Source organism: Mytilus trossulus, chromosome 3, assembly GCF_036588685.1.
Source record: "Mytilus trossulus isolate FHL-02 chromosome 3, PNRI_Mtr1.1.1.hap1, whole genome shotgun sequence".
In the NCBI taxonomy this organism is placed as follows: Eukaryota; Metazoa; Mollusca; class Bivalvia; order Mytilida; family Mytilidae; genus Mytilus; species Mytilus trossulus.
This window is the reverse complement of record NC_086375.1, coordinates 51896-74576: the sequence shown is the minus strand read 5'-3', so window position 1 is coordinate 74576 and position 22681 is coordinate 51896. Positions and strand designations below refer to the sequence as shown.

The window sequence follows — 22681 nt, the reverse complement described above, 5'->3', positions numbered from 1 at the left end:
TCTATTATAATATGCAAACAATGGAACAATTGTCAATTCTTAACGACGGAGAAAGTTTGATTCATTGCTTGAATGTTATTTGCGTTAAAAATCAGAACAAATAGACTGGATTCGTTCAATGGACAAGGAACCAGTTTGTAACAATATGGCATAAAACTGATAGAACGGACAATTGTAAATACTTTAGAACAATATTCAAAAGCAAATATGAATAATTTAAAAAAAATATATCTGGACAAGAGCCAAGGGAAGAGCCAAGGATAATCATTTTAAAGACCTAATGAACAGCAGTGTATACTTTGAATGAGCATGACAGGGTCTGTGTGAATGAGACAAAGCAGAGAGGTGGGAAAAAGTGAATATTATCTTTGACTTAATTATAAAGTCTAACTTAGGCTTCTATGTTACACAGATTACTTTAATTTCGTTTCACAAATTCATTGAAGCACGAACGTTCAGATTTGCTATGTTGGAAACCTTTTTAGGTTTTTGTGTTGTCCCTCAAACGTGATGGAAATTGGCACTCGAACTTGGTGATTTGTTAGAGGCAAATGATGTGTTTTATACACGGCACTGTTACACACAATTACAAAAAAAACAAGACTTTTCACACGCATTTCTTACTTAAGTAGTGTATCCTTTACCATATTATTAACCTTTAAACATTATTTCAAATACGTCCACCTAATTCTATACTAAATAGTATTTTAAAAAGAGTCTTTGGTACATGAAACGCGCGTATGATGTACACAATTTTGACCCTGGTATCTAAGATGTGGTATCTTACACACACTAGGTCAATATTTTTTTTCTGTTGAAAATGTCCTTGTCACGAATAGCCCAAACCCAGTAATCAACACTTCTGTGTTGACATAAGTTTTTACTGATCTGGTCAAAGTTATAAATTTCATGTTTGCAATTGTTTTTGACAGACTTTTTACCCCAGGATCAGACAACCTAATGCGGCATGGGCTTTGCTCATTTTTGAGGACCGTACGGTGACATAAAGTTCTTAATTTCTGTGTCATTTTGTGTCTTGTGGAAACTTGTCTCATCGGCAATCATACCACATTTTCTTTTTAATAAGCTGTTCTTGGCTAACTCTTTTGAATGTTGTAGCCTAAATGGTTCTAAACGTCATACTTTATTTGGATTTTTTAACTGTTTAGTTCCAGCGTCACTGTTGTTTCTTTTGTAGACGATATGCCCATCTGACCTACTTTTAAGCCTGGTAGCGTTGATGAATTTATTAACATTTTAAATCAACGCGAGAAGTCAAATACTGAAAATTACTTACTACAAAGAAAGCTCAACTAGTATTTATGTTTTAATCTTTGTACTTTTACATTCCATTTGCTGTTAATTTAGACATACGTTGAATGTTGTACCAAACGACCACATAATGTTTTATTCCAATAAATAATGTATTAACACATTATACAGGATCAAAAGCCATATTGACAATAATGTACATGAATTCGATTACATTATATAATTACCATTGGTGTTTGATCATGAAAAATTAAGCCGACAGGTTGTATATTATTAGTATGTGCACTTAGGCAGATCTAGTGCAATTAGAAAAATCCATTTGGAGTTATAAGGAATTGTGCTATTTTAATCTTTTGATAACAAAGGATATATTTAATCTGAAATGTTATCCGATTAACACAAAGTGGAAATACGAAAGCACCTTTTTGCCTTTGAATAAAAAAAATGCAATTTCATCGGTATCATAATTAATTAAAGGTAAACATATAAAAATTAAGACCCATGGGTTTTCAACAACCATCATAAAATTAAAACAAAATACATTAAAATTGAGTAGAAACATAATAAAGTAATAAATCAAAACCAACAGCATTCTTCCATGATTCAAATTTCTTAATTAAAAGTAGAGGATATCAATCAAGATAAAACTGCGAGAATCACATGTCCTCGTATGACCAAGACAGGATGAGCCTTCTGCTATGCATGAACACCCGCCATTCTCTCACTAAAGATGGAATAATCGGGAATAGGGCTAAATCAGTTTATCAACAGAGCAGACATTTAATGTATCCAAATTTAAAGGCGCAAGACCGGAAATTACTTGTGAAACAAAATACTAGTACATTTCAGTTTTAAACAACCATTTATATAAAACGATCAATTGAGCTATACGGAGATACGTCTCGTCTGTGTATCTTATTATTTAACGAAGCGTTAGTTATTGTTTATACCGACGATGCCAGAAACAAGACGCACACTGTTTGATTCAGTTATCTATAATGATGTAAATATCCGAGATAAACCCGTATGCTAAAATAATGTAGGCAATTGTCTCAACAACCTTCATTTTCATACTCCTCTAGTTGAAGAAGATAACAGCTCACATCATAAGTTTGGATGAAAAGCTACGTTAAGAGCGATGATGCATAGATGAACAGAAATCATTGAACCTCCCTATAGATATATATGAGCTGGCCTTATCAGTTGATTTTGATATTTACTTAAATTTTCAAACTTTATAATGAAGCCACACACAGTGTCATATTTTGAATGCGGGCTTCAAACACTTGTTTAACCTACTCCTAACCCTTATTTCTAGTTAGCTTCGTTGTAATTACAAACGTGTGATTATTATACTGTCACACGTTAATCATGCAACACTCTTTGATGTACATACAATATTATGTTTTCTTATGGATTTATATGTGTAATCGTGTTAAATTCTTTGATAATCTGTTTAACGATATATTTTTTGGTGGATATGTTTATGATTCTTTAAAGTGTTTTTAAGTTTCTTTAAAATGTTTTAAAGTTCCTTTTAGTGTTTATATTTGTAGTTTTGTTAGTTTTGTTAGTGTCATTTGATAGAATTAGTCTAAGATTTATCTGTCATTTGATACTCTTATTCTACTGTTCAGTGTGCGTTTATGTTGTTATTCTAAGGTTACGTGTCGGTGGTTTTACCTTAAGGTTAAAATGTCTTGTGGTGGTTTTATTTTATGAATTAATGGTCCTTTTACAGTGTTACTATCTAGAATTTTGAGTGTTCGTTGGTGTTGCTGTGTTAGATAATTACTCTTTAACATTACATGCTCTTACATTTTCCCAGCAGCCTCAAATTATAGCTGATGACAATTGATTCACAACTTTTCAACTGATGATTCAAAGATTTGATAATTGATAAATACACTCATTATAGATACCAGGATTAAAATTTGTATATACACCAGACGCGCACTCCGTCTAAAAAAGGCTCACCAGTGACGTTCGAATCCAAAACAGTTAAAAAAAATCAAATAAAGTACGAAATTGAAGAGCATGTGAGACACGTATCATATCCTTCTCTTATCTTCTTTCTTTTTATCTTAATCATCTTATCTACTTTCTATTTTCTACATTTGAAACAGCCTGTACCAAGTCAGGAATATGACAGTTCTTGTCCATTCGTTTTAATGCGTTTTATTATTTGATTTTGCCGTTTGATTATGGACTTTCCGAATTGATTTTCCTCTAAGTTCAGTATTTTTGTGATTTTACTTTTTATGGATACATGTATGTCCTTTAAATGGATGCATGAACAACACATTTTTATCGGATTTTCTCAACAGCAACATACCGGACTCACTTGATATTTGGTAAGCGTTTGCTGTGTGTTTTTTTTAATTTTCATGTCTCAACATTGCCTGATATATACATTTCAAATCATTCAAAGGAAAGATAAGAGTATGAATATTTAAGCAGCAGCATACACTCTAATAATCATAAAGTATGTAAAGAGCTTATAGACTTTCTTACTGGATCATAAAGCTTTACAAATTTTGATTAATAACGGTATTCATAAAAACAATTGATACAGTTGTGATATGTTCTGAAAATTGATTTTGTATATGTTTATAAAGATATGGTTATCAATAAATATCTCATAAGTCAAATTACTCGTGATAAAGCAAAGTATTGGATTTGGATTAAATTTGATATACAAAGTTAAAACTTGCTGAACTGGCTCCGAACATTCATAATTTTATGCATTTCATTTAAAAGTCTAGTCAATTGTGAAAAATATATAATAGTTCTTGAAAATGTATAATAGAATGACTTGTGAATAAGTGTAAAATGATTTACGATTTTTACATTTGAATTGCGTTTTCTGAAAAATATTGTTAAATATAATGGGATGATACCTGGGACGATGTGGCAAGTACCGGGTAGTAGTATTATTCTGCATATTATTTCCCCGGTAAGTCCCGCATAGGAAGTTGACAATTCCTAGTCCGCTTGTTGTACATAAAAAGTTAAATCACAAAAATAGTGTACTCAGAGGAAAATTAAATTTAAAAGTCAATAAGCACATGGCAAAATCAAATGACAAAACACATAAAAAAAAATTGACAACAACTTTCATATTCCTGACTTGGTACAGTCATTTTCATATGTAAAAAATGGTGGATTAAACCTGGTTTTATTGCACGAAACCTCTCACTTTGTACATATTGCCAGGTTGTAAGTTCCTATTGATAAAACGAACTCATAACGTACCAGATAATTCGAATGATTTCGCAGTACATATCACGAACCCTTACGTTTTCGGTCAGCTATTAATCAGTTATTGATTGCCAAGACAATCTCGGGCAGAATAAAGACATTTTAATTTTTAATATCACTGTTTATAGACAAGCACACACAACATGTATGCACTAAGTAATTGCGACCGACCACTTTAGATCTCATTAGACAAAATATTGAACTACAAAATGAAACTGTATCAGATCGCCATTAAACAGATTAAAACTGAGGCTTCGGGTGATTGATTGATTTAAACAACCCATTCCCAAAAGATTTCTTTTGTCAACTTCATCATCCTGGTTCTAATCATTGTCAAGGTGAGGAGTTATAATGGGCGATATTGATTAATGTTTAATATGATTTGTGACGATTCTTTTTTAAATACACCATAACACGTTGAGAAATATAACTATTTGACTTTTTGGGAATTTGACAAAATGGGTACAGCTTGTTCCATTTATTCCAAAGTTGACATTACCGATAACAAGCAGATCAAATTCTTTTTGTCCCCGGACGAAACAAAACTTGTAAAATCCAGTTGGAAAATGTTCAACAAGAAGAAAGAAAAGGACACTGGACTATGGATATTTAACAGGTATTGTGGAAATGTTATTTTTAACAGGCACAGTGGACAGGTTATCTAACAGGTGAAGTGGACAGGTCATGTAACAGGTACAGTGGACAGGTTATTCAACCGGTACCGTTTGCACGTTATTTAACAGGTAAAGTGGCTAATTAATAAACAGGTATTGTAGACACGTTAATTAACAGGTGAAGTTGACAGGATATTTGACAGGTTTGGTGGACACTTTTTTTAACAGATAAAGTTGCTAATTAATGAACAGGTATTGAAGACACATTATTGAACGGGTAGAACAGACACGTTATTAAACAGGTAAAGTTGACAGGAGATATGACAGGTATAGTGCACACCACACGTTATATTATAAGTATAGTGGACTCACATTTCACAGGTAAAGTGTTCACCATATTTTACAGGTAAAGTGAACAGACGTTTGATAGGTAAAGTGGACAGACATTTGACAGGTGAAATGGACAGACATTTGAAATGTAGAGTGGACAGATATTTGACAGGTAGCGTGACCACGATATATGACAGGCAAAATAGACATTTATTTCACAGGTAAATTAACCACGATATTTGACCGGTACATTGAACAGATATTTGACAGGTAAATTGACCACGATATTTGACAGGTAAAGTGGACAGATATTTGACAGGCAAAGTGGACACACTATTTGACAGGTAAAGTGAACATGTTTTTAACAAATAAAATGTACACGATATTCCATAGGTAAAGTGTACACGTTATTTCAAAAGTAAAGTGAACACGATATTCAATTTGTCAGGTAAAGTGATGATATTTGACAGGTAGAGTGGACAGATGATATTTCACAGGTGAAGTTACCAGGATATTTAACAAGTTAAGTGACCACGATATTTGACAAGTAAAGTGTACACATTATTTCACAAGTAAAGTGTACACGACATTTGACAGGTGAAGTGGACGAGATATTTGATTGGTAAAGTGGACACGATATTTAACAGGTAGAGTGGACACATTATTTAACAGGTAGAGTGGACACGTTATTTGACAGGTAAAGTGGACACGTTATTTGACAGGTAGAGTGGACACGTTATTTGACAGGTACAATTTACAGTTTACGTAATATGTACAGTGTGCACGTTATTAAACATCTATAGTGGCTAATTATTTAATAGGTATTGAAGACATATTATTAAACATGTACAGTGGACACATTATTTAACTGGTAAGATGGGCACGATATTTGACAGGGTAAGTAGACACGTTATGTTAAAGGTGTTTAATTGGTTAATTGAACACTTTGTTTTTAAACAAGCAATGTAAACACCATATTCAACATAAAAAGTGGACAAGTAATTTCATAGTTGTAGTGGACACGTTATCTAACAGGTAAAATGACCACGTTATTCAACAGGTAAAGTTACCACAATATTTGAAAGGTAAAGTCGACACATGATATTAAATATGTAAATTAGACAGGTTTATACACAATTTTTTAAAACAGGTAAACTGGAAACGGTATTTGACAGGTACAGTGGACATTAATACGCAGTCATGTGTGATATATCGTTGGTGTAGAATATTCATACAAATACTCGTATCAAGTGGTGCTTGGCTGATAGGAACACATTATACCCATCCACGTCTGGTATGATTATCATATGGTGTTCACATACTCCTCTTAAGAGAGCTTGTATATTTGGGATATATAAACACCCAGCATACATAGTGTGGATAAAAAGTGTAATTCAGTTGATTTAAATGTGTTCGTAGTTCATATGAACTCTCATGACGAAATTTATTTGTTTGTTTTCGAAAACTTATTGCATTATTAAAGATGAGTAAATCGTGGATATGTTTCTGTTTCTAGGTCTTGTTAATATGTTTACCTCTTGTTCTATTTAGTATGAGTTTTTAATTTCCTATGGAAACTTTTTGTAAAACGGATAACTTAAAAAACAAAAAAATAATAATATATAATATATACGCAGTAATGTCTGAGATGACTTTGGTGTTGTATATGAATATAAATTACTTTTAGTTTAATTTGCATTTAACGTATGCCATAATATACTATTACAATTACTACTCTGCAGGGTTGTTTTTTATTCAGCCAAGAAACACTGATTTATAACACTATTAGTTACATAGAGTGCTAGTGAACTAATACGGTATACGGGTAGGTAAATTCCAAATGGGATTAGTGCTGACCTAACTGACTCCGTATATATCGTATTAGGTCACTAGCACACCTTGTAACAAATTTATCCTCAGAACTATCTTTATTTGTTGAATACATACTAGAATTTATTTGTTTGCAATCATACAACATTTTCTTATTTCTATATTAAATTGTTCAAGTGTTCAATTACTAACCATGTATTGAAATATGCCCCGCCCCTCTACTTACCTAATATGGAATATACGCGGTCTTAACGCGGACGTTTGACCAATCATATTCCTAGAAATGTATATGAAGTATATACATTACCAGGTATATATTTATATGTGTGTTTTTGAGTATACCAGAATCTGTGGAAAATTAACAAAAACCTTTTTATTATTCTGGCGAAGCACCCTTTGGCTATATTGATTATATACATACACAACTATCTCATTTTGGACTAAGACATTTGATTGACTGGCAAACACATTTAATGTGCTTTATTCACTGTAATATCATATTTATTGCATTATTCATTTTTATAAGATCCGTTATACCAAGTTGGGACTAATTCTATATCAGTTAATTACAAATTATTTCCAAAAGCAAATCATATATTGTTGTCGTCATCTACGGCCCGTTAACTTACACGATTTCACGAACATTGTACTTAACTTGTCCTGACTTTTTGTAATGCCTACAAATCTAGTGTTAGAGCTTATTTTTTTTTTACATTTTATTGTGTATAATATTGACTTACAGACCACACTCTCTTATTTTCCTCCTGACCAGGAATAAAATATTTGCCACTGGACGTAATACAGACATCGTTCAATCAGTCATGGTTGTTTTCCGAAATGTTGTGAATTCTGCTCGACTGACTTCAAAATTACAGTAATGAAAAGTGTACGTACTCGGATGCAGATCTGTAGCTCAATATATGTACATTTGTGACAAATTATGCTTCAAATGGCAAGTGTGCGGTCATTCCAGGTGACCATAGTTTTTGTGATAAGGGACCAGAAGGGGATATTGCAGTCGTACCGACATATCGATCTATATAAAAAATTAAAGGGTTTATCATTTCTTAGTTATGGAACATTTACTATACACAAAGCTGCTGAAAATATGCTCAATTTGATCCAATGTAAATAACTGCCAACTGAAGGACGCCTCCGGGTGCGGAATTTCTCGCTACATTGCAGACCTGTTGGTGACATTCTGCTGTTGTTTTTCTATGGTCGGGTTGTTGTCTCTTTGACACATTCCTTTTTTCCATTCTCAATTTTATGGTCTAGAAGTTTTTCAAACATGAGAACCCCGAAGGCTGATACACTCTGTTAAGCATGGTTCTTATAACTAGATTGTAAAAGAATCACACTCATAAGAATTAAGATCTTGGTTGGGTTATTATTAAAAAATAAGAATACAGTAGAGAATTAGCCTCAATATAAGGAATAGAGGATAACTGATGGCCAAACAATAAAGAATAGCTAACAGAATATTGGGCGCAGAAAAAGAATAAAGAAGAAGAATAAAACGGCTTATCGTATACTTAGAGCAAATAACATATAATTTTATCGTATGATAATAGCATTAAATTTACATGAGTTTCATATTTTTTTATTTTATTTTTTTTTTATTTCTAAGATAATTAAAAAGTTTTTAAATATAAATGATAACATTTCCAAACAGTGTGCTTTATGTTTTTTTAATTTTTTTTATCGTCAAAATATCAAATTCTTGTTCTTTACCTATGCATACTAATGATAGAAAGATTTCATATCGGATGTACTACATTTGGCTTCCGTAAACTTTTCACTTTTTAAATTAAATTTTATAACTGAGAACCACTAAAAAGGTCAACATATGAAACTGGTTTTTTTTCTGCATTGTTGAAGCATATGATAAGAAAGATCATATAAAACATGTCATTTTTCATAGCAGATGTATTATCATCCCTCGGCCAATATCAGCCCTCGGATAATACATCTGTTATGAAAATGCCATGCAAAAAGTAAAAACACAAAAATACTGAACTCCGAGGAAAATTCAAAAAGGAAAATAAAAAACAAAGGCAAAATCAAAAGTCCAAACACATCAAACAATAATCTGATAATATCTAATGAGAGAGAGAAAAAACAGAAATGAAAACCCCTTCCAGCCTTTCATTACAACTGAAAATGCTTGTCTTTGTCATGGAATTTTAGTACAGCTTTAAAAGTCAAACAAAATGTATATTTGACCTGAGTATCGAGGACAAAGTTTTCCATCAGAGATAATCGAGAAGTGATATTTGATTAATCTGATAAAGATAGTTAATCAAACAAGATAACGCCAGAAGAGACAATTGATAAATATTATCAAGCTTTCAGCTTTTAAGTTAATAAGTATTTTAATCATTTCAGTATTAATTCTAAAGTATAATTTTATTTATCGCCATTTTGTAAACCGATTTATATGTTAGCCCTAAAGATATAATATCCAGCTGGGAAAATACTTTTCTTGGAACATGTTTGCAATGTAAAAGATGAGAAATTCATTACGAAGAATGTTTGATTGACCATAAGAATATAATTGGTTCCTCAAAAACAAAGGATATCGTGGTTCGAAATATCATATTGTCAGTATAAATACCTCCATGCGGAATATATACAGATATTATATGTTATTCAGATCTCAGACAGGGTATATACTGTGACATTCCCGGCTTAGTAGTAATATACCCTGAGCCGAAGGCGAAGTGGATATAAGCCCTAAGCCGGGAATGTCACAGTATATACCCTTTCTGAGACCTGAATTACACATATATTACGGATTACCCCTGACTGAAATGTTATTTTCCAGTGCAGGTTTTTGTTCACAACACATATAAGTTGAAAACCCTCATATGTTCGGCATACGTGAAGGATTTTCTAATTTGCTGTGATCATAATTTTATGGTGTATGTAATAATTCAATAATAACACTTTAAACATTAAATTTAAGTATCAAAAGTGTTAATTGCGTGTTTTGTATCAAAAATATATTATTGACTGAAGCACGTCATTATTTTCCCTCTGTGAGCCTCTGACAATCTGATAGCTTTTGACTACGTCACATAGTAACCGGTGTTATGATGACGTTTTTGAGGTTCCAATTGGGGATAAAAACGTCGTATATGCAGTTTCCTGAATATACACTGACATCTCTGTGTTGTTATCCAATCACAAACCTCGACACATTTGTAATCCGTAATATATATATGTTAGCGGCAATGAGTGAAATTAGGCATTAGCCCTCTTGCTGCCGGAGGGACACATATGTCCAAACCGGCAGTGCCGGAGGGACACATATATGTCCATGAATAAATGTATGCAAGCTTCTCATCAATGCTGTATCTCTTTCAATTAAAAGACAGAATATTTAATAGGGTTATGTTTTTCTCCGATGGGTCCCAAATGTAATGGTCATTATGTCGTGACGTCATATATCGAATGACGTCGTTGTTTGGCATGTAACGTCACAGACGTTGAGCGGTCGTATTTTCCGGCATATGAAATGCAACCTTGAAAAACGGTCGGCAGCAAGAGGGTTAAGCCTAAATCCTGAAAAATATGTGCAGGCATTAAGCTTAATGCCTCAAATATATAACGCGAGTAAATAAAAGATATTCATGCATTTAAATAAAAATCCATTTGTTACATAATAACATTATGAGAACTGAATGTCATCTACCTGAAATAAAATCAATAACAAAATTAAAACTCCTCTAATAATTCTTTAAAACATATAAAACTTTATAAAATATAGAAATTTGTGTTAAAATCATTTGTTATCACAAGTTGTAGAACTATGGCACCGACTATTGCACTGTCTCCGGTTTAAAGATTTAATGTGGTGAAATTAAAAATATTTATAAAGCGGGAATAAAATAAACTATTTTCAAATTGAGTTACAATTTTGTGATAATGACGTTTATGTTCACAAAGTTCGTTCCACTTACACTTAAACACATATAAAAATACGAAGATGTGGTATTCTTGACAACGAAACAACTGTCCGCCAGAGACAGAACATTCTGAATTATATGTAAGTTAAGACATATAGGTCACCATATGGCCTTCAAAGAAAACCTTTACATCATATACTAGTCAACAAAAGAAACGATACACGACTTTGAAATAAAATTCGTCAAAAAAGTATTAAATATAAAACAAAATGAGATACACTATTTTAAAAAGCAATGTATGCACATGTGGTAATGAAATTCAAAACTTGTCGGAAAGTATCTAAATTCAGTATAAACGATCATAGGGTACAAATTAGTTTTGCGGAAAGTTGAATAAAAAATCGGCACATAATTTTCTAAGTACTGAAAAAAAAATCTAATTTGTTTTAAAATATTCAATATCCTTATCCTGTTATGTTCATGTTGTAACTAATGGGTTGATAAATTGTTTTTTTCAATTTTTTGGGCAAAAAAGTCAGTTGATAATGGGTATATTTTAACGATTTCTCGTGGGGCCAAACTTTGCTTAAAAAATAAACGAAGGAACTGTATGATTTTTAAAAACAAAGTGATGGCAAACACTGTCTTTACCTTCAAATGAGAGTTTGGCATCAGTAGTTGGAACTTCTGTTTTTGAAATTGTCGTTTTCTGTAAATTTTGTAAAAAAAAAAAATCGCAAAAAATCGCCACGAAAGAAAAAAAAATTTTTTTTAACGGATTTGAATTTCCATAATGAGGAAGTATTACTTCCTTCAATCTTGGTCCAATGAAAGGAAAACTGTATCTTTAATTTGAAAAAAAAGTCTTGTATCGTTTCTTTTGTTGACTAGTAAAGTAGGCTATTAAAGGCCCGAAATGACAAAAGGATGCAGATATTTTGTTCTAAAGCTCTTTGTAAGATTCCAGTGTTTTATTCATTTTACATTACATGGACATACTGTAATACTTTGGTTTGTTTATATTACAATTTTCGCAAAGTGAAAGAAATAGTTCAATAGCATCACAGGAAATATTAGCATATTCATTATTTAGTTGTTTTATCATGCGGTCTATGTCGCCATGACATGTTTCTTAATGTGCCTTTTGTAAAATACCATAAAATTCCTCTAGGAAGACACAAATTTTAAAAGTTCCCTCATCATTTTAGTTGATTTTAGTTGTCAACCTCTAAATACCTGCAGTGGTAAATATGTCATACCTTTTTAAATTGTTGTAATCTTTTGCCTTCTTTTCTGATGATTGCAAAAGTTTTCTCTTTGCCAAAAGATCATTATACTTTTCTCTTGGGTATATGTTCCTTGTTTTCCTTGATTCGAATTTAGACCGCAAAGATTCAAGATTTCCTCAATAGACATTTTGTCACTGAATGTTTATAATCCAGATAAAAAAGTGAAAAAGACCAGATAACCTAAGGGTATTTAACAAAAAAAATTAACAAAGAAAATTTACGTATCCTTTTATAAAATTCGCAAATGGTGTGAGCAAAAAATCACATCTTAATTTTGTCCACTTTTGGCCAGTTCAAACCAGCTCTACTAGTAGATAGATAGATAGATACTTTATTCTCTAAAAACTAGATACAAGTTTACAGAGAAACATACAATATAAATACAGACACAATAGTTAAGGTAACTTGTGAAGTGTAAAACATTTCAAATAATTATTATAATTATTATATCGAATCCCCCCTTTTTTATCGGATACAATCACGTTTTTTAAATCTTTTTTTATTTGTAATAATACCACAAAAAAGTATGAGTTAATTCTGTTTTGAGTATGAAAAATACTAAAATTTGAAGATAAAGATCTGTCAAATGAATATGTATATCAATATTAGGAATATAATTAAGTATTTCAAACTACTTTATATCAAGAATAAATTACCGAATATAAATAAATTCCAGAGTTCATTTATTGCCTAAAATTATGTTCGGCAATAGGTTTAATAATCATCATTAATTTTCAGGAAGTAAGCTAAATGTCTGATAATGTCAGGCAATAACTTAATGCCTAGGCGTTAGCTTATTGTCTAGGATTTAAGCTTAATGCCTTATTTCACTAATTGCCGCTAACATATATATATATATAAATAGACTTTTTCAACCCGACACAAAGTTCATATAGAGGATGGGTGATTCCTAAAGACTTTCGGGATATCACGCCCGAATCATAAAGCCGACGCGTTTGAAATTGACACACTCTTTATTTAGATTTATGGTATACCGCCATCTTGGATTGTAATATTGCAGTAAACTATCAGTCTAGGTTCTTACTCAAATCTACAAATACGTAGACAGATGTGCAACCTTATGGACTAAACTGTTTATATCAAGAAAACGTTCTGATTTATTGCATTATTCAAAATATTTAAACAAATTCCATACAAATGTGTTTAAGAATCATTTTTTCAACTAGGCCGGTTAAGGGGAGATAACTCTTTGAGTAACAAATTTATAGTTTTTTAAATTTTTCTTGGAGCAAGAAAACTTGTTCAGTGACACTATTTTTCTTTTTTTGTTTTATTAAAAATATAATAAAACCTAATTTCTCACAATTTATTTCAAATTCTATCTCACATGGTTTTTTTTTTATGCAAACACTGTGTTTTTTTTGTATGATCATTCTAAACAAATGCAGGCAATTGTCAACGACTCATAGCTTGAAAAATAGTACGGTGACCCATCCTTTTTATTGAATTTTTAAAAAGAGCATAGTAAAATCTTCATTTTGGCAAAGTGTATAAAACTTCTGTCTCGGGAAACATATACCAACGATCTTTCTTAACATATTAAAGAATACTTTCGAGTGCAATACAACTATTTTGAACGTTATTAGAATTGCTTTTTGTCCATTCTATTGTGTGTCTAAACATCCGACGCACCCTCTTTCCCCAATGGTAGTACAAATTGCATTATCGCGGACCATAAATTTCTTAATTTTAAAATCATATTATATAGCATGCTGAGGTCTTTAAAAATCATGGGAGATAACTAAAAAAAAATACCATGATCATGACAGGGCTAAAAACGACGGAATGATACTTCAAATAAACAAGGAATTCGTTGAATTAATTAATCTTACTTTAACCGACTTTATTTATAAATTTCACGCTTTTCTGATTATCTTTCAACTTTTTTTGTATACAATTTACATTGTACCTATCAATTTCGTTTACGATGACATTTATACATATTGTTATGTAGCTATTGATGTATTATGATATAGAGGCTGTCAAAAATGGTATCTTGTACTTATTTTAAAAGTCGATTACAGGTCAGAAAGTACAATTAATATTACATTGTATTATTCCTAAAATTGCGTTATATTATTTTACTACTTGTCATTTTGTAGAAAATTCGGCTTCACTGTTTGAATAATAACAATACATTGTTAACGGAACCTCTAGAAAAGTCAAATTAATTTCGACAAAAGTAATTTTATCTGCTTATAGTGATTGATAATTGTTAACGTGCAAGTCAACTGAAGTCGCATTCCAAGAGTTAGTCTCCTCTGCAGTGACTTATTGAGCTGTACTGTCTAATAATGTTCTGCCATATCATGCTTCTTCAATTACGTTTGCTCAGATTTTAAAAGATTGTTTAAGGAATGACTGTAATATTTTTTCTGTCTATGAAGAAATAACATTAACAATTTGGTGCTCACTGAATAACGCGCGTAACGGGTTATTTAACAGTGTGCACCACATTTTTTTATGTTATTTCGAATAGACAGAAAAAATATTACAGTCATTTCTTATAATTTAATTCTAAATTCCATTTTAAACCGTAGAAAACCATGAAAAAATGTTGATGACGTCACGGTCACATGACTAAATTATGTCTATGGTCTCATAACAAAATAACGTCAGCCAATCAGAAGACGCGTTACATCCAAAATTAAATTATGTATCGATGTTCTACCCTAACTCGTTTAACAATGTCAAATCAAATTGTATTATTCTAAAATTCACATTCTTTATTTGACAGGTTTTTCCAAATGCATCCAGAATTCAAGAAACTTTTTACCGAACAAATGACGGTGGAAGATAATGACCTTTTAGTTGACGAAGAGAAGTTGAGACACCATGGTAACATTGTAATGGAAGGTCTTGGGGCAGCTGTAGAAAGTCTTGATGATTCTGTCTTTCTGTCGAATGTTCTTGTTACCATGGGAGAAAGTCATGCGCGACATAATGTCAAGCCGGAAATGGTCATTGTAAGTTTATCTTAGAAGAGTCTTCCTGGGAACTATACATTTTTTCATAATCCTCAGTGCCAAAACAACTATCATAATCCTCAGTGCCAAAACAACTATCATAATCCTCAGTGCCAAAACAACTATCATAATCCTTAGTGCCAAAACAACTATCATAATCCTCAGTGCCAAAACAACTATCATAATCCTCAGTGCCAAAACAACTATCATAACCCTTAGTGCCAAAACAACTATCATAATCCTTATTGCCAAAACAACTATCATAATCCTTAGTGCCAAAACAACTATCATAATCCTTATTGCCAAAACAACTATCATAATCCTTAGTGCCAAAACAACTATCATAATCCTTAGTGCCAAAACAACTATCATAATCCTTAGTGCCAAAACAACTATCATAATCCTTAGTGCCAAAACAACTATCATAATCCTTAGTGCCAAAACAACTATCATAATCCTTAGTGCCAAAACAACTAACTATTGGAATTTGATGAAACTGTCATACAAGCGAGAGGTTTAGTTAGCTATAAAACAAGATTGAATCCCCAAATTGTCTACATAAGAAATATCTGTTCCAAGTCAGGAGTATGACAGTTGTTAACCATTTGTTTAAAGTATTTGAGCTTTTGATTTTGCCATTTGATATTGAATTTACTTCGAAGTGCATAATTTTTGTGATTTTACTTTTTACATTATGTTGTATGTTCTAGTTCATTCATTGGTGGTTAACACTATTTTCACTACTATTTGCTATTTTAAGCGGTAACCTTTTATTGGTGGAGGAAGTCGGCAAGAACAATGACAATTTAAGTCAATTAGTATTTGAGTCGAACGTACCTGGCACGTGCCGAATTCGAACGAACAACCTCAGGTTTGACATGCTAGTGATACAGTTTTTAGACCACTTAGACTGCTCGGCCTCTATATGTTAGGAATTCAAAAAATATCAATGAACAATTACTTATATAAGCTCTCTCCATGTTAGTAAAATATATGACCCCCCTTTTTCTAAAAAAAAATAAAAGCACAAAAAAACCAATGTCAGTTTCATAATCAAAATCTGGAATCTTTTAGTACATAAATAAAAGACCTTACAATAACGAAATTACATAAAAAGACATAATGCTTAGTTCTTGATGACCATAATGTTAATGATCTCAAATTCCTTCTACTTGCAGTTACTTTGGCCGGCGATTAGAGATGCTTTTAATGGATGCTTAGGGACAGATTTTACAACACAAATGGCCACTGCATGGGAACATGTGTTTGAATATATGGCAACAAAGTTCAAGGAAGGATTACGAAAGGAAACTAAGCACGCGAGATGACAACAAGATACTATCTTCCTTTTAGAATTTCAAATGTATAACACAATGTCACAGACGGTACTTGACTTCTGCACGACCTTTCATCGAATAAACAATAATAGCTTTCAAGCTTTGAGATGAAAGACAAATGGCAGTCGTAATGAATCACACTTAATATATAAATATTTAATCACCACCATCTACATGTTTTCTAGTTTTTTGTTTGTCACTACATGATAAAGTATGATATTTTATTTATAAAAAAAAATGTTCTCTGCGCGGTTGTATAATCATATAACATGACAGATCAGTAAATGAATTCGAAGTTGCGAATTTCGACTAACTAGCCCAAGGTGAAACAAAAACAGCTATATCGCCAATAATTGTATGGTATATGTTCTATGAAGTTTGATTATTTTTGGAACATACGACTGGGACAATGCACAAGTTCTTGATTACGCTGGGAACATTCGCTCATCATGTTTACGCTGAGCAATACACTTGTGTTGAGTACACTGGGGACATACGCTTATCTTGTTTATACTTGGAACATATGCCAATCTTAATTACACTTTGATAACATATTCTTATATTGATCACACTAGGAACATTCGGTAATTTTGAACACACCGGGAACATATGCTAATATTAATAAAAATGTGAACGTATGTCAATCTTTATCACACCGAAAACATACGCTAATATTGATCACACTGTGATCATATGTCAAGTCAATCTTGATCTTGAGAAGAAAATTTATCAGATAATAATCTTTAACTGTATTTTTAAACACTATATATTTTAACTACATTTGCATTTTTATGAAAGTTGATGAAGAATGAATGTATTCCACTTATCTAACAATCATTTTGATATACATGTATCTTGTAAATAAACTATCTTGTATGATCGTATATAGATTTATTTTTTAAACGTTGCAATAGTTATGCAATGACAACAGCAAATATACAAAAATCATGCCCTCATATCTTTAGATTAAAATTTAACTAGCTACAGAGCAACATATTATTGACTTTCTTTAGAAAACAAATCGTCACAAGCCAACTTGGCTACCGTAAAACACTTGATAGCGTAACAATGTTATCTTGAACAATTTGTGAAGTTGCTCATCTTAATACTGAGGAGGCTGTGTATTGTCTTTGAATCATTGTTGGTCTGCTGTCAGTTCGGAACTTGTCCGCGTTGCATGGAGTGTGAAATAGTGATAATTTCTTTGCTGATTTGCTGATTTGAATTTTATTAACTTTTTTTCGGCATCAAAACTTTGACAGCATTAACAACATTCCACTTTTCTATCCCTGTCGTTATTTACTTTAAACATCTTTGACTTGTGCCATTGACAGAAGCCATGTCGAGTAATATCCGATTACCTGTTAAATGTGTAATCAAGGTATTATCGTTGGTAATCTTTATAAAAATCGTTCACTACTTTTTAGACTCTGGTCGATTAAGTGAGTAAGTTATTGTAAAGACACATATCTTTATGCCTTTATGTCTTTTAGGTTTTTTTATGACCCACCTACGATAGTAGAGGGCATTATTTTGCCTGTCCCGCTTCAGGTTCACGTTTTTTTTTGTCAAGGTAATTTTTGATAGAATGCAATGTATTCTGCTTGCGATAAGCTATTCTGTAGTTTCGATTTCAGGAAAACTAATTTTCTGGGGTATTTTTAGTTTTGGATTTCGATGAACGTAATATATGTATGATAATTATGATATATTATAATGCTGAAGACAGTGTAGTTGCCTGTAAATGTAAGCATCAATGAAGGAATTATTTCGATTCTAATATGACAAATACAGTACAAAATGTATTTGTTGTTCTCGTGTCCTCCCCGTGGAGGCTGTACATTACATTTTCATATTGAATAAATTTAAAAATTAAAAACACCCACGCCAGGATAAATGTAATGTTGTTTGATAAAAAATGTATAATAAAAGTTCTTCTACAAAAGACTAATCACTGACGCTCGAATCAAACTAAAGTTAAAGAGGACACAATAAAGTACGAAGTTGAAGAGCATTTTGGACCCAACATTCCGAAAGGTTTTGACAACACTACCCCTTATTTTTCTATTGACATGTTGTTGAGCTTTTAAAAAAAATATATTATATTATAGTATACTGTTACGATACGAACGCAAAACTGGATGTTTAGATTGGCGGGCTTATGTCAATTTTGGTAACTTGCCAAGTTAATTTGATCCCACATATTTTCTCATTCATATTCATATAAAATTAAAAATAAGGAGACGCAGTATGATTGTCATTTAGACAACTATGATCACATGTGGTGTGGAGCAAGGACATTCTTACTCTTCTGGAGTACCTGCATGTATCCCCTGTTTTCGGTGGGATCCTTGTTGCTTAGTCTTAAGTTTTCTATTTTAGTGTTTTGCGGATTGTGTTTTGTCTAGTTTTTTCGTTTGTCGTGTTTTGCCATGGTATTTTCAGATTCCCCTCGACATATGAGTCCCATTAGTATCTTGTGGGTTTTTTATTTGCAACTTATAAATACATATATGGAATATGTAAGAAGGATAACAAATTTTACCAAAATATTAAACATACATGTAAAAGCAGATTATATGAAACACCAACATCTTACTCCCCCGGAAAAAAATAGACACACTAAAAACAACAACAAACAACATATGATTCAGATAGCCAGACTCGATAAAGTCACAGAATGTGGAGGACTAAGTTTTTAAAGATTAAATAGACATTATGTACACTTCCAACAGACGTCATCAGTAGTCTGAGAAAGGCTCGATATTGTACAATGTTAACAATATTGGTATCGTAAGGATGCAGTTGCATATGTGTACACACTTGATAATAATATTTATTTAGTTATATCTATACTATTTTTAAAATATAAATGAATGGTGCTGCTTCGATGGAGAAAATATTTATCAATCTTACTACAATTTTAAATTATGTTTATTCATAAGACCAATAGGTATTTAGTTTACGAGCTCTATAATCAACATAACTGCAAGAATAAACTATAACATAACGAATCTTTAGATATATAAAAGAATTTAGTAATGGTGAAAGATCATTTGTGGTGGCATTTAAAAAATATCCATGTTTCGTTTATAACGTCTGAAAGAAGCCGTTATAATGGAGATTAACCTAGGCTTGGTTTTGTAAGTTATGATAATAGTTACGTTTAAGTTATTTTCTCATTTTACGACGACCGTATATATACTGTTTACATAAACTACAATTATGTTATTTACCATTTGGAAAAAACACAACATTTCGGTGGATTATCAACATGGTTTCAGACAACATCGTTCCTGTGAAATTCAACCGGTGAACCTGGTCATTGAATGTGAGAGAACAAATAGCTATGCTTGTATTAAATTCAAATTAAACGAGTGTGTGCAGACGGCGAAATGATTGAGATGAAAACAGTATGTTCCAGTGTACCTAGGGAACGGTTCTTGAAACCATATCAGTCTGCTGTATATCAACGATATAAACGGTTCTATATCGTCATGTACGTACCACTTACGACAGTTTGCTGATGTTTCCCCACTATATAGATTCTTCCACAACTCATACATATTCCAACAGCTGCGACAGGATCTTGTGTAACTTGTAGAACAGACCAGACGCTGACAGATGACATTCTATCCAGCAAACTGTTGCAATCGTAGTGTGACTCAACCGTGTTGTTTACAACAACATGATGAGGTCTTAACTGGAAACTGTTCAGCGCTACCCTTATCACGGTTTGAAACTATCAGATATAAAAGGGAGTGCATACAACCACACCTCGAGTATGCATCTGTATTAGTATGGGAATAATACAAAAAGTGCCACTTAACCAAATCGAAATGGTATAACGGAGACCTATCCGGTTTGTAACATTTATTATCAGGTACCAGAAAATGTTACCAACAGACCACAGACACTTGGTCTGCCAACCCTAGTAACACGCAGACAAGCAAACAAGGAGCCGTGTTATACTTCTGTATAAGATCTTGCATGGAGAAGCAAAAGTCACAATTCCAGATTACACAAAGAGACCAACCGTAAAAAAAGGCAATATCACAGAGACAGGTTTTCCAGGGAAGGAACATTAATGGATGCATCCCAGGAACAATTATTGATTTGAATCAGCTACTAGTATTTAAAAGTGCCATCCTGGCCCCATGATAAACGCCTACCAGGTATGTGTGTGGGAGTTCTGATGTTATAGTGGATATCTGATTTTAACCTGTACAGTTGTTGCAAAAATCACATATTTTATTTGTTTTCGTTCTTGTAAATACACGTTATTGTTTGTTGTTTATCTTTAACCTTGCTTGTGCTGATGGACACACGCGCGCAGCATATCTGCGTTATGGAAATTGCGACTGTAGCTTATCCATATAGAAGTAGAAGTATAGGTCAGCAAACAACCTTCAACAAAGAGCAAACCTCATACATCATAGCAAGATATAATGACCCCGAAAAAACAAAAACAACAATTCAAACGATAAAATGAATTACAAGATTCATTTACAAAACAATAAATGAAAAAAAAAAAAAAAAATGGCAAACAGTTACGAACAGTTACTAACAATTACGAACGACACCAACAAAATAACAGGCTCCGGATTTTGGATCAGCACATACAAAATGTGGCGGGGCTAAACATGTGTGTGCATGTGCGACTAGTTATCCCAATAACCTGGGACAGTGTAAAAGCACAATATAAAAATCAACAGAAAAGGGCTCTCAACTCATCGGATCAACACAAAGCACATATAAGCAACTAACCGAAAACACTAAACACAAAATACATTTCTAGAGTACTCGCAGTTACTCAAAGCTAGTTCGAAGCCAATAACTTTGTTAGATTAATCATGGATGACAACAATATTAAATAGTACATATCTAAAATACAATTAATGTTAAGACGTCATTAACAGTCGAAAAACCATCGATCTTGTGAAATGTCAAAATGTAGGTATCAATAGAATGATCGTGAATGTTCATAATAATTAACGAAGCCCTTGTTTTCAAAATTTCAAATTGATAACTTTTAAGAATAAGTTTAAGAATAATTTTGTGAAAGTTGCTTTCCATACTCTCGGCATTCTGTAAAGTAGTTCTTAAAAAGTTAAAAACCTTTTTGCGGTTATAAATTAGACAAGCAGTATACATATTGTGTGCCCCTTTTGTAAAATAAATGATTCATAGTTAATTCCGTTCTTTTGAAAACAATCGGTTAATCTATTCAAGAACAAAACTAGGAACTATCTTTATTCATTAAGTTAAGGGAAGCAAGGTATGTAATAGTTCAGGTTTGTAACAGATAACGGGGCGATGACAATTACCAGTAAATTGATGTATTTATTGTAAAGAATTTTTACGGAAGTTGGTCATATGGTGTGGCCTATTTTAAAGAAATGTTTTCATGTACCTTGTTCAATGTTTATAATTAGGACATTACAAAATCTCAATTACGTTGAACGAAGAAAGTCAGCCTTCCCTATGTTAAATATAATTCGTTGGGAAATTCTTTTCAGAACATAACAGGAGCGTTCAAAATATATGTTGGCCCGATTATTAAAGTATATGTAAAAAATAACATAGTAAGTGGAATGAGAAGATTTGTCTGCATCATTTATAATGCAGACGTTAAGCCAGATAGCAACTGTTGTATAAAAGCCTAATTTTTATGTCACTTTGTAACATTGCTCCGGTGGCACAATCGGTTAGCGCGCCGTACTTATAGACAGTACCTTCACTGTGCATAGCACAGTATGAGGAATGCGGAGGTTGTGAGTTCGATCCTCACCCGGAGCAATTAGTTTTTTACCTTTCAATTTATTAAATTTGATACCTTCCAGTAACGCT

At 32.3% G+C, this 22681-nt stretch overlaps 1 protein-coding gene and 1 non-coding gene across 4 annotated transcripts in view; both read left to right on the top strand.

The window, feature by feature from the left end:
* Positions 1-17586, top strand: part of LOC134709160 (cytoglobin-1-like) — a 35620-nt gene extending 18034 nt beyond the window's left edge. The window contains exons 1-3 of one of the 3 annotated variants that reach the window (XM_063569342.1): positions 4984-5149; positions 15266-15494; positions 16673-17586. In XM_063569342.1, coding sequence (XP_063425412.1) covers positions 4992-5149; positions 15266-15494; positions 16673-16822 — 537 coding nt within the window. In that variant the 5' untranslated portion in view covers positions 4984-4991 and the 3' untranslated portion in view covers positions 16823-17586. Of the gene's footprint in view, positions 1-4983; positions 5150-15265; positions 15495-16672 lie in introns of those variants that run through there. The other 2 variants (XM_063569344.1, XM_063569343.1) reach the window with 2 other exon arrangements.
* A 4934-nt stretch (positions 17587-22520) lies between these two features.
* Trnai-uau (transfer RNA isoleucine (anticodon UAU)) lies at positions 22521-22630 on the top strand. Its single transcript has 2 exons — positions 22521-22558; positions 22595-22630. It is a non-coding gene; the product is annotated as a tRNA-Ile (tRNA).
* Positions 22631-22681: the final 51 nt, after the last annotated feature.